This window comes from Manduca sexta, chromosome 11 (genome assembly GCF_014839805.1).
Source record: "Manduca sexta isolate Smith_Timp_Sample1 chromosome 11, JHU_Msex_v1.0, whole genome shotgun sequence".
NCBI classification, from domain to species: domain Eukaryota; kingdom Metazoa; phylum Arthropoda; class Insecta; order Lepidoptera; family Sphingidae; genus Manduca; species Manduca sexta.
The window spans coordinates 5,298,287-5,314,788 of NC_051125.1; the positions used below are offsets into that span (position 1 = coordinate 5,298,287).

General features: G+C 33.9%; 1 protein-coding gene across 1 annotated transcript in view; it reads left to right on the top strand.

The window, feature by feature from the left end:
- LOC115442957 (apoptosis-stimulating of p53 protein 2) overlaps nt 1-16,502 on the top strand; it is a 228,154-nt gene that overhangs the window by 23,201 nt on the left and 188,451 nt on the right. Inside the window, exons 2-3 of the mRNA XM_030168253.2 lie at nt 11,473-11,524; nt 16,093-16,246. Coding sequence (XP_030024113.2) covers nt 11,516-11,524; nt 16,093-16,246 — 163 coding nt within the window. The 5' untranslated portion in view covers nt 11,473-11,515. The remainder of the gene's footprint in view (nt 1-11,472; nt 11,525-16,092; nt 16,247-16,502) is intronic.

Sequence of the window (16,502 nt, forward strand, 5' to 3'; positions counted from 1 at the left end):
TATTCTTAAATTTATAGTAAGCAAAAACCTAGCATAAACATAAGAAATACAGACTGTTTTTGACTAGAATCATGCCTTATACGAGAATTATGTTCCTTATGCGGTTTACATTTGGAGTCATGAGAAAATCTTATTTAGAATAGCAGTCGATAGCGTCCATCACGAATGGGTGTTGCACGCACACACGACTTCACTTATAATGGGACCTCATAAGGTCCTCGCGTGGTTGTAATTTGGATGTCGACAGATTTACAATCACCATACTTTAAGCCAATGCGGCCGATGTCTCACGAATGCACAAGTTACCTAGATGAGTCATATTATTTTTCTAAGGATTCTTGTGTTTGGATATAAGAACACGCAGTTACATGAGATAAAATTAAGGAAATATTAAAGATTTTTGGTTTAAAAAATACTGATAATTTTAATACGGTATGCAATAAAACGTATCACAGTTTTACTTTGTAAATCAAATAATATTCTAATAATTAATATTCAAGGTATAGAAATTAATGAAGAGGCGTACCGTCAAGTAGTTAATCGATCGTGCATGTGTCGATTGTACGTAATATCGAATGACACGAATCGATCATGTTATCTATCGTTCATACCTCTTATTAGACTCACGCCTCTTATCGAGAAGGTGTGTTAACGATGTCATAATGATTTAGTACATTTCATCTTGTTTATCAGCATTTCCAGAAAGAACTAGGTTTGTGTATTTATAGTGGAAATGACTGACTGCGAATAGCGATGATCAATTTATGGCGATAAATTGGCATTGTGAGATATATACGCTTAGCGATGCCATAAAATTCGGTATTGTAATCTTTATGCAGCGATCTTTATGTGGTTTAATTTTTATGTTTCCTGTCCTGGGGCGGAGCGTCACGACTTCATATACGATAATTGGTCACTTAAGCTATAAAATTGTCGAAGCTCTAGAATAACTATGGAGTCTTGGTTGCGCAGGAAATTTCACGTATATTTGCCACAGTTTTAAAGCTTATGGTTAACTCTGTTTCTTATTTTGTATACAAATTATATTGTGGAAATAAATAGACGAATTAGGGTAATTAAGTATTTTGGACGATGATATCTTGGTTTTGTTCGTTTCTGTACGCATGGGTGAACATAGACAGACGTTGTGGAGTTCTTGTTTCATAGCATAGTAATTTTGTTATATATTAATTAATCAGCTTACATCTATCATCTAATACAGAATTAAAATAAATTAATTACTAGCTCCTAAAATGAAGTTTATGACCATGATGCCAGTTGTATTAATTAAAAAATATAAATTAATCGCGTCAAACACGGAACCAACATTATGATAATATTAATGTGCTGCTCTCCAAGTGGGAAGTGTTTCAGCGAATATTCCGTGGCCTTTCATTTACTTTTGAAGTTGGGCTTTGCATAGTTTCATAATTAGATTTATGTTTTAATTATTTATTAAATGCGAGTGCTAAACATTACTCTGCCAAATTAAATGTATTTTTCATTTGATAAAATTACGAACGGTGTGTCATTATGTCGATCACACTTGTCAGATTACATTTTCATTGATTCCGCCTGAAATGGTATTCGATAGAGTAGATACTAAATGAAACCTGTATCAAAAAGCCGATAGCTATCAGGCTTTTTGTCTTCCGCATATCATCAATTAAAATGTTTACACGTGGCTAAATGACGCAAGGCGGATTCTTTGTAACCGGTTCCTACAATAGGTTTGTGAGAGAGTGAACTTCGGGGTAGCGCCACCAATCTATTTTGACCTGCTCATATTTTTACGGTGTCAGCCAGGATTGAGTGTCGAGAGATCATTACTTAATGGTTATGTTGAGTGTAATAATCTTGTCTTCAAGGCGACATCTCGTTTCGAATACAATTAAATTAATAATGCGAGTTTTTGTGTTCCATTCAAGGATTCTTAGCAGTCGTGAGTCTTTGTAGGTCTTGAAAGTGATCGATTACTGTTAAGAAACTGAAGACAATTCGCTAAAGAGCAAAATGAACAACCGACGACTCTTGGAATTGTAATGCGAATGCTTTATGTTTTCTTAAAGACATAATTGATGCAGATTTTAATGCTTTGATTGATATGGAACACTGATAGTAAAATATTGTTCTTTGTTCTTGTTTTTTGTCTTCTCACATTCTTAGTCATGCAAAGTGCCTTGACCTCCTAGTTTTTGCCTTCATTTGCCGATGTAATGGCCTTGAGCAAGTCTGTGAATATTTCCTCAATTAGCGATACTAACTACCCTATTATTACATACAATTTATTTGCAAATATAAAAATAAGGTATTTTCTATAAGCCGAAATTCTCTTACGTATCAAACAACACGGGTACGAAAGCGGACTTGTAATTTACATAGTGTAATTAAATTTTGCTTTGGTAGGTATTATTTATTTAAATATATGTAAGTTATGCACCCATTTCTAAGTTATGTTTGTGTCATTAACTATAAAGTCCATCACCACAAGTGTTTATATCCCGACAATATTTCAGTACCTACTAAGTATTCTATAAAATAAATACAATATGTAAGTGTTCGTTTCGAGGGTAATTATAATTAATAAGATATTCATAAGATCACCCAACTATTTTTAGATATATTTGATGTCGATGTATCTTCATTCCACGAATTATAATTACACTAGCTTTTGCTCGCGGTTTCGCCCGCGTGAAAGCTTTCCGGGAAAAAGTCCCGCCATATATTTTCTCGGGATAGAAAGTAACTATGCCCTCCCAAGGGTTTCAAACTATCTCCATACCAAATTTCATCGAGATTCTTTGGGTAGTTTTTGAGTTTTTTTTTTTCAGACAGGCAGACTGATATATCTGGGGGCTTTGTTTTAAAATATATATCTTAGAACTTTTTAAGAGGAACAATTCCGTTGTACACGATTGTTGCTCAACTTTAATTGATTACACAGCGTACGCAACGGAAGCTCTCAAAGGAATAAATTATCCCTGTTTTTGCAACATTTTTCGTTGATGCTTCGCTCTTATTGGTCAAAGCGTGATGCTATATATCCTATAGCCTTCCTTGATAAATGGGTTATCCTGCACTAGAATTTTTGAATTCGGACCAGTAGTTCTTGAGATATAGATATTTTTATACTTATAAATAAACGAGTTTGTTATATATTATTGTATTAGTTCTTTGGAAGATTTATCTGGAGCACGTAAAGTAATTACAATAATTTATACAAATGTGACGACAACATAGTCTGAAGTCTATCTTAACTCTAAAGAGACCGTTCGCAATAGTAATACCAACCTAGATATAAACGTATAGAGTGGCTAATAGCTTAACGCAGCTCATGGGAATACTATGTTGGGTTTTTCACTTCAATGTGGTCTATTTGTATAGTCAATTACTTGACATTGATAAATATAAATATATTCGTCGAAATTTCATACAATTACACGTAGTCACGCGATAGCTTCATTTGCATTATTTTAAATGTTTACAAAAACGTAAATTGAGTCATTTACAACAATTATTATTTAATCGTCGCTCAATATTCTTGTTATGATGAATCTCGAAAATAGATTTTTTACTTTCGGTATTAGATGTTTGAGTGTCTGTGAGTTTAATGTAAATAAATAAGACGGCCAGAAAAAATCTGACCGCGTCATTGTTCGAATTAGAGAAGAATCTGACTGTCAGAATTTTAACTATATTATGATCCGTCAGAATACCTACGTTGGTATCATTTAATCAATTCATTCCACTGTGAATGTTATTCGCAAATGTATCCGGGTAGTTTAAATTTATATTTCTTGAATTTTTTTTTGCCTTTAAAATATTTACCGTAGGTTTCTTTGTGACATCTGGTTCCAAATCCGAATAACAAATTTCCTTAAAACGTAAGCAAACTAATTCGACTATAATTTTATTAGATATTTAAGAGACAAATAACAAAACAAGCACACATCATGCGTTTTTCTCCGAAGGGGTAGGCACAAATCAGACGTGCAACCATGGCACCCACTTTTCTGTATTTATGTTTCGTCTCATGAGGTGATATAGAATGAGCTTATCGCTATATCGGGCACAAATTAAATTACCTAAGAATAATATTATTATGTTCAGCAATGGACTTCCAAAGGCTTAAGAAGTAGAATAAGTTAATAGTAAATACTGGTAGCGTCGCGCTTCATATTTTATTTTCATGCGGTGGGATACTGCAATTTAAAATACCTGTTGCGCGGAGATTTATCGGATGACGAAATTCATCGCTTATCCTTGGAGAGTTGAATTTTTCCTCCACGTAAAAAATTAAGTCTATAGTCCAGCACCGTACATTTTTCGTATTCATGATATATTTAGGTTAAACTGTATGTAATTCTATTTTATACTTCATAATTAACTGCCTTACAATTATTTTAACTTTCGCGCTTTAATTAACTCAAGATAAGGAAGACATAAAAGATCGAAAGATAGGGTTACAATATAAATTATTGGACTAGTACATAACAAGTGTCCAAACCTGTCCATTCGCATGTCGATCTATTCGTCATTAATATATTCATGAGCAATTATTTACAATCGTTAAGTGGTGTTTCCTAATTCAATCTCGTTACATTTTTTATGCTTTAATAGAGTTTAGCAGTTGCTGTTTATTGAAATAAATAAAAACGAAGTTTTGTTGGCAATGTACAAGTTAATTATTACGTAGTTGTAAAATTATTCGATTTATTTGGATTATACTCATTACGATTATGTACATCGTCATCATCATTGCCCATCAAAAATCCGTTACTGAACTATGTCCATAGGCCTTCCCTAAAGATTTCAGAACCAACTTGTTAGAAACGCTATCGGCCTGCATATTGATTGCTAGAATATGTAAAATAAATTGGCGTATAAACTGAACACTTATTTTATAGCATTTTATAAAATGGATTTTGCATTTAAGATTTGTATTTTTACGACTGCACTATTGGATGTTTGGCAGACGCTTCCCACGGGCGCATGGATCCGTAACAGACGGCTTGACAGTATGATTGGACTTAAGTATCGGGATCCGTCGAACCTGCGCCTCCGCCGCACATGCTAAACGTTTCCACCAATTACATTTGGCATTCGATCACGAACCGACCCTGAACGACCAATGACGGCCATGAACTACATAGTTGCCGGGAAATAAAAATGCTAGTGCAGTGAATACAAGTTTTATCACTTCATAAATATTCGAATATTTATCCTTGATTTTGAATGGGCGTTACATAATATTTTTTATTATCTTAGGTGCGATTAATTTGTTGATTTTAAATTGTTGGATCGAGTGAATAAATTTTGGTACTGTACAGACCGGATCGCACGAATGTGGAAAGTCAACAATTAAATATTCTCTATATGTTAAAAGCCATTAACATTATTGACTTAAATTTCAGATTCATCAGACGGGTTTCTGGTCGTGTATAAAAAAACGTCGTTTTAAATTGCATTAAACACTTTGTTGCAATACATTGTATTTTAAAGACTGTGTAAAGTGCCCATTCGTGGCATTAATCCTTCTTTCGAACAGTTAACTCGGGGTGGTCCAGTAATGTGACATGATTATGACGATACGGACAATAACTATTTTTGGGCAAAACATGACGCTGCTTAAAGCTTTATTCATGCCAGTGCCAAATAAATTCGCGTTTCCGTCGATTTCGGATATTCAATGCAATGTGGTGAATTGAATGGAACGAATGACATAAAATATGTAGTAAGATACACCAGTAAACTAAAAATGTATGTTATAGTAACTGCATGGTAAAGTTAAATTGTAAACGTTATTCAATTGCTGTAGTGTTTTTTTATAAATTAGTAAAATCGGTGTTATTTCGAATTCTAAATCTATTTCTACAGGTTATACTTAATATATAAAGCTGAAGACTTTTTCAACGAGCTAATCTTAGGAACTACCGGTTGGAATTGAATAAATAGTTTAGTGTTGGATAGCCTATTTATTGAAGAATGTTATAGGCTATATAATATCAAGTTATGACCATACTATAATCATTTCCATACATAAACTGTTATCATGAAACAAATATCGCTCTAGATTTCATTCTAATACAAACGGTGTTACATGACCCAAATATCCGCAATAAAACATCGGATGTCACCAGAACGGTACTTCCGAAATGTTAGTAAGACGGCCGAGCTTTCCACTCGAGGACTCACCCTCGATTGTACCGGTTTATTTCATTGTATGCAAATCAGTCCGCGCCCTCCCGCGGCCGTGCGCTACCAAATATTTCACAGACAACAGCCTGCGAGCGACGCGTGGGCCGTCCAAATTACGCGGATCCACAACTATCGAATGGTCCCATAAGCATTCCAGAAGCCGTGCGACCACCAATTTGTCCCTTCCGTACCAGTGATTTTGTCATTCCCCTGGGCATCGCGATAATAAACTGCCGTCCGACGTACCAACCGGTTTTGCGAAAATAGATTTTCTCGATAGAGATCTCGGTTCACCTGGTACGTGCCCGAGTAGCGAATATTATTGGTAATTAATACTTAATTCTGATAAATAATCAAACGCAATTACAACGTAACATGAATGTATGTAGGAAGATATGAAATGCCAATATTGCCTGTTATTGATCGACGTTATTATCTAGCACGAGAACACTATGCACACCTATTAGAAAATACGTTAAATATTTGAAAGGGCGTTTTGTTTGTACTGTAGCGCGGAAGTTATACGGTTCCTGTGTTTTGTATTGCTCTCCTAGGATACATAAATTTGGACTATATTGATAGGATTATTTTAATAATCTTTACTTATAAACTAATTCAATATAACACTTTATGATTACTCTGATTAATATGGTACGCCAATATATCGGTGTCGTAGAAAATGTAATGGAAAATGGTAATTTAGTTTTGGTAAAAAATTTAACTTATAAAAGATACTTTATTTCAATATTTTTTTATACATATTACATTATATATTTTATTAAAGACAACGATTACTTTCACAATATTAACAAATAGCGTCCAATTCTCAGTCTTACATTGCCTTTGTTCTATTATACATTGAAATTAAACATTTTTTAAATAACATGTCCGCGGACAATATTTATGCAAAAATCCAGTCTACATTCTCACCTTTACATTCAAGAGACAGTGCGCAAATATTTACGCGTTCCGTAACCGAGGCACGTTAAATTTGAAATGTCATGGTTCGTTCCATGTTTTGCCTGAGAACGGAGTCTAAAAGGTGTTTTATCTTAGATCCAGCATTTACTATCGTCGGGGAAAGCACCGTTTTATTTATTATACTTTCAACAGACTGAAGGACGCGCTCGGTTTTATATTTTTATTGACATTTATCACGCTTAAATGTAATCTGATTTAACATTTAATTTATGAACTATCGGGTATTAAAATGTTGTAAGCCCCACTTAATTCCATACCGGTTAATTGTATAGTGCTAAAATAAACAACGTTTTATTAATGTGCCAATGTCAGTTTTCGAGTTAAATGTTATTTATGTAAAATATCACATTATTAGTATTATTATGTTATTTTATAATTAATGAAATGTTCAGTAATGTTATGATCATAACTTATGTCGCAAATACATCCATTTAGAGAGTTACTGCGTATGATAATTGAGCCAAATGATTGATGGCATTAAACCTGTATTAATTGTAGTACGTTAGTACCTACTATTCTGTAGTTTTTGCTTCTTTGGTCAATGACTTTAGCGAACTATTCAGTTTTAATTAAATATTTAAGATATAATTTTTTCTCATATATGACGAATTTCTTATAAGAATTTCGAAGGTATGTGAAGTCTGCTAACCCGTGCTAGGCCAGCTTGGTGGATTAAGGCCTAAACCGTCTCAGTAGTAGAAGAGGTCCGTGCCCAGGAGTAGGCAGAACTTACACGGATGATATTATCCTTATTATTAATGCATGGCGGTTGAAAACCTTTCTTAACTGCTATTTTACTAGCTTTTGTTCAATAACAAAAGCTAGTAAAGTGTCAATACACTATGCGGTATGGTTGATATAAATATCAGATACGACATATGTTACAATTGATTTAGAAAATAAACATTTTTTTGAGTTCTATTAATATATTCACGAAAGTTCAATATTGATTTAGCTTGATTTTCGACCTTCAGGTCTATAATTCCTATGTCTGAACCATACGCTCGGGGCACGGTGTAAGCTTTAAGCCTTCTTAATTCCATACATAAGTTATAAGCAACCCACAAACTTGCGGATGAATCAAAAACAAGCATGTCCTTCCTTAGATAAGTGTTTATAAACCAAAGCCGAACTGGATTGGCAACGGCTTACAAACCCTTAAGCCGGAACGGGCCGTGCCAAACGCCTCGTCCAATATTTGAATTTGTGACAATTTTGTGAAGCTCGGCAAGTATTGTATTATCTGTAGCGAAAGTGATATCAGCATATAAACAAACGGGGGTAAAAGCAGAAAGTGGCGTTGATGTATTTATTTGCATCAAGGCTGTCATTGTCTATCACGTAATTGCTGCCACGCCTACACGCTGGTTGTGTATTCATTTTCAGTGCCGACTTGTCTTCAGAGTTGAAATCCTAATAGCACGTTTCATGTCACACCCACACAACGGCTGTATATTTGTTTCGAATATGAATATGTATCATGGTATGCTCCTTGAATTTTTATGTATGGATGTTATCGCAACCTGTTCTGATCATATTATAAAAAAAATATAACAGTTGTATTGTATGCGGATTGTACATTCTTGTTGATTACTGGCTGAGGGGTTTTGTTTATTAAGCTTGCAAAATTATTAATATTTTCATAGCCCCTTTTTCACTGATCACTCACAATGGTTGTAATTGTCATAAAAATCTACAAACATGTAAAATGGGGAACGATAAAAACACAAGGTTTTGACTTTAAGAATATTTAACTAGTCGATTAGTGATCTTTGTTCCCACTTTGTAAATTGTGTCCGAAAGATTAGAGAAATATTGCCACCTGAATATGTAGATACACTACTTCCGAATATCAAGTTATGGAAATGAGTGACTGCCACGTATCTACATATGCAATATGCATGATTTGACAATTGGCCGTAGAACGCATTATGACAATAATAGCTTTTGATCGCGGCTTTGCCCGCATAGCAGTTAGGGTAAAAGTCAGTTCCCTCGACAAAAATATAAGCGTCGAATTCAGAATTTCACCCTTTTTAAAGTCGGTTAAATTATTGGTGGGGCACTTTTGACAGAGTGGTCGTGGTTGTCGCGAAGGTGATACGCGGAAAGTTGTCGGCGCCGTCAGTCTCCTCGTCGATGTTCGCTAGTCTGCTAATGTTTCTCCATTTTTGTCGGTTAATAGCGCTGCTTATACACTCTATCATGGAGGACAGTATTGTCGTTTTGATCAAATCAGTCCAGCCAATGGCTGATCCGCCTCTAGTTCTTTTTCCTTCTACATGTCCTTTGATCACCAGTTTTTCCAGAGTCTTCGTTCCTGGAGATGTAACCAAAGAACTAACAAATACGAGGTTGAACGGACGTTGACGACGATAAAATGTGTAACTTTTCAAAGAATAAACACAATAACGGTGCCTTTTCTCGTTATATATTACATATTTTGTCATAGCAGTAAATCATTTTAAGTATATCATAAGCAACCAGAAGGCACGACTAGAGAGGTGTTAATTTTTAGACCGTAAAGTCAGGTTAACGCATAATAAATGTGTGCGGATTATATTACGGTTATTTTTTGGGGTTTTACTTGAGAATGGACAATGGCATTATATTTCGGTGGGGATTAAAATCTTGAATTATGAGGATAAACTTGTATTAATTTTTATTTTTGAGATTAATCTGTATTATAATGTAATAAGATGCACCAAAGTAGGTATCTTATCATTTATTACTAATAATATGAATGAATGAATGAATACATAAACTGCTAACTGATTTTTCATTTCATTCGACACACATATAGATATAACCCTGGCTTAACATAATAGCTGATATACCACTTTTTATTAGAAGAAGTCATCTCACTTTCATGCAAGCATATTTATGAGCTTAAAAAAAGATATGTATATAATTTCACAACGCTTTATGTGGCAATCCGTGAATTTAAAAAAAATATTAAAATTTTTCCTCCTTTTAATTCTTTATACTACAATTATTATTTAACATAGCTATCAATACAAGAAGGTATTAAATACAATATTCTCATCACCGGTATTGCATTCGAAGTTACATACGATTCATAATTGCAAACAGATAAAGCATACAACTGTGGGGCAAGGGAAACATTCCGAGAGGTTATTGATCAATTTCTAGACTTCGCAGCATGCATAGATTATGACTGTCAACGTGGCAAACAAAGACCTTTGCACACCTGTTAACTATGTTAAATTCAAAGCGCTGTAACTACCGGCGACCATATTGGAAAGCCTCAATCAATGATACGAAACGGGATTTCGGAACCTATTTTTATTCTCACCTGGCTTTGATTAATAATACTACACCTATGGATTGTTAAATACGTTGTTATGCAAACTAAATCTCGACAGGTAGGAGACTGCTTTAGTTGACGGTTGCCAGGATTATGTCGGCTTTTCTTACTGGTTGTAAGGGGAAGTATGAACGAACCCCATTTGCGTGTTTTATAATTTCTAACTGTAAGTATTTTTTTTTTCAGTTATTTTCATATGTCAATAATATTGCCAATTTCAAATATTGCCTGTATCGAAACTACTATAATATTTATATCTCTGTAAAGACAAGGAGAGAAGTTTGAAAATGTAGACACATAAACTGTCTAAAGAGTATGTCTGTTCGACGTTTTTGGGTCGAGTAATGTCTATTAGGACGAACTTTATCTTTCATATACAACAATATCGTATTAATATATTAGAACATGAATATTACCCTACGTTTCGTACAATAATAAATACATCTCGCGTGTACACAGAAATATTGAATGCGAATGTACATATTACAAATAATTGTTAATCATGGCTAATTTATTATACGTCGTACTTTTACTCAGGCATTTATTGAGGTAAAGTTTAATAGTATAATTATCTAAATGTAGGTATCTATCGTTGAAGAAAGTAGTCCAACGGTAGCCACCGCGCTTCCTATCATTATAGATCAAGATCGGAGGCGAGGTGGACCTAACCGGTTATCTAGGCACTACACACAACATCTATAATTTGCCTAAACATCGTCCCTTTGAATATGTTTTAAAAAAAATCGCTTGGCAACATTAATTGTAAAAAGAATATTTAGTTCGCAATCAAATTAGTTTAATGTGATAATTATGGATATTATAAAAACTGATTAACGGAAAAAATATCGAATTAACAGTTTGAATCATTTAAAATAAAAGCCTATAATAAAATAACGTGCTATGATTATAATTTAGGTAACATAAATTTATTATTATAAACAGATTTTCTATTTTTATTGTTACAGACGAGCAGCATAATAAAGTGGATACCACACATGTCCGCCAAAAATGATTCCGGTAAGCACTGTTTTATTTGTTTTTGTTAAGCGAATAATGAGTATGGCTGATGCCAATCACCCCTTAAGAATAATTACGCCAACATCTGCTTAAAGGCAGCTGGAAGACTTATTGCCAATGTAATAAAGGAAACGCGCCGTTTATTGAATGCCAAGCGAGTAGTTTTTTCCCCGGAGAACCTATTTAGGATTGCCTGGGGAGCTCAGTATTATATAAAATGGGTTTAAGTGCGGAAAAAAACAGGAGTTTTATAATTTCTTATATCCTATGAAACGGTTCAATGGCGTATCTAATGGCACGTGCAAATGTCGATGCTAATAGAATACAGTTCAATTAGATGTTATGTAAACAACTAATACTGGTCAAAGGTATAAGTAAGAAGTTGGGTGTCTCGAAGTATACTGTTTAACTACATGTGAGGTAGTGATAGGTATTCAATATTTGTATTATGAGTATATACTTCGTTTGAAAATCGTCGCATGAATGATTTTTCGAAAATTTCAAGAGCTTATTGATACTCCAAGAACAATCTATGCTTAATACTTTACCAACACCATACATGACGACTGCATCTCGCTGTCATAGAGTAATTTCCTTCTTTACAATCTACGGTTCTTAATGTTTCTTTAGATTATGTTATTCGAAAGTACCCTTTAGAAAATCCTCAGGGCAACGGCTTTCCATATAATCTGGGTAAACCAGTAAAACGAGTTTTTGCGTAATACAAAATCGCCCCATGGATACAAATTAATATTTATGCTTTAAATTATATAACAGGTTGAAGGAGAAAGTTAAAATTAACATTGTATTAAAAGAGTCAATCTGGTCAATTTATTCATCCGTACATAATTTTGGTGATGCGAAAGTGAGTTTATTTTACGATATCACAGCGAAGCCGCTGACATGGTTTGAGTACAAGAACGGTCTGGATTCTATAGAGAACAACTAAAAACAGTAATACAGTCTCTTTTTATTTACGCGGGCAACACTATGTTGAAAATCTAAAGGTAATCATGAATAAAAAGTTACGTTTTACTCGCTGTTTAAATGCTACTGTGGCCTTTATTAAACAATATTTTAATCCATGATTATACTGCTTAGTATTTGTAACATTTTAATGCTAACATTATTTCACTAAAACAGAAAACGATAAATCAATTATTAATAAATATTGTATAACTTTTAGTGTTTTGAGAGAACCTATGTCACAGGTGTGTATTTTAAGTGACAATAAATCTTTTTGAAATATAGTATATATTATAAGATTTAACACGACAAGACACGGGACAAGACACTGTTGTTGTAAATAAAGATTATTGTTGGCTTTGAGTGTAAATACCGGGAAGCCGCATTTTATGAGTAATATTTTGTTCTATCATATGTTCATCTCGCCCTTGATGGATGTTTGCTCTGACGGGATAGACTGGCAGTTGTCCATAAACGAATGACTTTATGAGTATAAAATACGATTTACATTCCGCCACTTAGATTAGATGATGCGGACTTAACATAATGTAATCTACATAATATTGTAGAGATCTCGGAACGGGTCGAGATTGTGTTAATGATAATGTTTTAGGCGCGTCGCCGTAGCTTAAGAATAATATTACTATAAAACTGACACTGAAATTTCTAAAGCAACTGTCATAGTAGTGTAGTGTTTCTAGACAACAAGTTGATAGCGACGGCGCCGCAACAAGTCGAGGTTTACTCTTGCATTTTAAAACCAAGACCTGAGAACAAATTATAATGTACTGTAGTTAAAAGATAGATACAGTTTATGGTATAGGAACTAAAGTACGTACAGTAACCACCGCAGTGGAAGTTTGTCGATTTGCCGCATGGTAACTTTACAAAAGTAAAATCATTTGGATGTGTTTTAGGTAGCTGAATTAAATTGCACAACATGTTTGTAGAGTGGGCGTGCAAAGAGATTTGCGATAAAAATAGATTTCCACATATTTAAATTCACTTCTACATATTATCATAACCAGCTAAAATCAAGAAATAGAAAACTTGATGCACGACGTTCTGTTCTGGAAATTACAGATGCGTTGAGATTTTTACACTTATGTTAAATACATATTTATATTTTAAAGTACATACATAATTTTAATATTACCATTAAATTTCACATAACGAATGCATAAAAACATTGGGATAATTTTAAGGACTGGCTTTATCCCTCGTAATTATAAAAATTCAACCATAATAATGAGTTACGACCTCTTAAAATAATCTCGTACTGTTGTTCTCACGGTCGGGATCCCATTGCGAATTAATTTAAAAATGGAAAGGTTAAGCGTATGGACGGAAACTGTCGTTCATGCGTGAATATATTTTTTATTTTCATTATAATATCACCTGAGTATTTCTTTGTATAATGGCCAGTTACTTCTCATAAATTGTTATAGGTAAAATCTTTATAAATTAATCCTCAGTTAATTGTTTCGTTAATTATAATATATTTTGTAATAGAAGGGGCTAATGCAGAAAATTTTAATTGTATATAATTTTTTTTAGTTGTTGCAAAACTAAGCATAGTTCACCCAATGTTCCTTTAAAATAGAAATAAACGTATCGTATCGGCCTACCGTAAAAAGCAATGTCGTGGGAATTACGTCATAACATCAAGATTCCACGTGGTTTCATTATTGTTCGTAATAGATGGAGTATTTCGGTTTTCTTTTATTCAATACGATGCGGTTTGAATCGTAAGGTAAAATTTCCTTTTTACGCCACGTATTATTCTTTGGAAACTTTATGTGTATTTAGTAGTAAACATATTATAAACCGCACGACATTCGCGACTCCGTCCGCATTAATGGCTTTAATCATACTACCATTCACAGATAAAATGTAGCCTTTAAGTTATTTTAGGGCTTGATACTCGTATATCCTACTAATATTATAAATGCGAAAGTTTGTAAGGATGGATGTATGGATGTATGTGTGTTTCACGTGTATACTCTTTCACAAAAAAAACTACTGAACGGATCTGGATGAACTGAACTGAATTAAAATAATATTGGTTATATATTACATAGGCTACAATTCATGATGATTTTGTGTAATTTAGTCATAATATAACGATACATATCAAGTGAATCGGAAAAATAATTATCCCGGAAAACTCCTTCACGCGAGCGAAACCGCGAGCAAAAGCCAGTATATTATAAAAATACAAAGATATTTACAAAATAGCAAAAAGTATTTATCAAATATAAATGGATTTTCCGATAACGCATTTTCTGATAGCTTAGTGTGAGGGCGCTCGCGCTCGTGCCGTAGTTCGTAACTCGTTAGTATCCAAGTTCCATATTCTCGGCTCCTTGTAAATTGCATGTCGCAGGTACTTTTCTTCAATTTTACTTTTTAAAATTTTATATTACATAAAATAGATGCTAAGTGTGCGCGGCGTTTGTTTGTGGAAAAATGTAGCTAAATATTTCAACGCATTTAGGTTTTTAGTTTTATTTATGGAGTCTAATATTTCATGGTATTCTAGAATGTTTAGATATTGTGTGTTAAGTATGTGAATGTCAAGTATTAATGTTATTTAGGTCTACTTATCAATAAGGAATGTTTTATGTAAACAATTTTGTAACAGGAAATTACGATACCTATTTGTTATCATCAGTGAAAATAATTGACCCAATGTTGCTATGCGACACATTGGAGATTAATGTATTGAGTAAGAAAACATTTTTTTAATTCTTTCTTGACAAAACAAGCGCGTAATCTAAACGTAGAACTTCGACATCTTGGATAATTATTTGTACATATTTATGCGTTTTTATTTGATTTTTATTTATTAGGCACAAAAATAATGTACAAAGATACTTATTCAATTAGTATCGCTAAATTTAATCAAAAAGATAAGGGTACATAGAAGATATAAGTACAATTTTAAGTAGTTTTAAATTTTTGATATTTGTTTTAAAGTGGTAAATATTCGGGTGAAATATATCCAACTCCTTGCAGTGATCATTTGTAACAATTACACATACGATGTAACGAACTCTTAACACGTACCTGTGTTACTTGAGATTAAACTTTGGGTCTGAGATAATAGGATCGCTATACCTCAATAGTGGACGGCTTTTCATATATTTGGCTGTCTGGGCACATTACTTTACATTTGCGTAATCTTGAAGTGATAAGATGTGATCTTTATACCAAAGCTCATTTTAGTCTAGAAACGCTCGAAGAAGTGGTAGGTAATTTGAATCTAAAATAAGAGGCATCTATATTATACTCAATTGACTACCTCAGTGGCGTAGTTGTGTTGCGTGAACAGTACTTCTGCTCCGAGGTCTCGGGTTTGAATCCAAGGTTAGGCAAAATGATATTGAGCTTGTCTTCTCAGTATTAGCTCGGAGTCTGAAATTTGTACGGTGATAACCTCGCCCTTTATCACTCTATTTGATGCAATACATACAGCGAAAACTGGGTGCACTGATTGTTTCTGCTTACCGAGGAATAAAAGGCGTCATTGTGCATGTATACATTTAACATACCTACAAACAACTAAGTGTACTCCCTTACTGATCATGAGTTTATGTCAGATGATAGTGCGAGTGTGGTGCGAGAGCGGCGCGGGCTGGGCGCCGACGCACGTGCCGGTGACGCCGCACACCACGTGCCGCGACGTGCTCGACTGCTGCCGCGAGCCTGGCGACGAGCCCTGTCTGCTGCTCAGCGTGCATTCCCAACACGGAGGTAACTACAACATAACGCTAAGATTAGGGGTCTGTATCACAATTTTTTTGTAAACGCTACTCGTCACATAAATGTATAAGCCGACTAAATACAAAAGTCGCACTTTTATCTATTCTCCTAAATAAATGGTAATAAAATATCTACATTACCTGTTTATTACGATAACTATTAAATAAAATTTACTTGAAACTTGTGAAGCAGGCTTTTAGCTAGCAATTTCTCGTAGCAATATATTGAACTTTTAAACGCGTTAAAC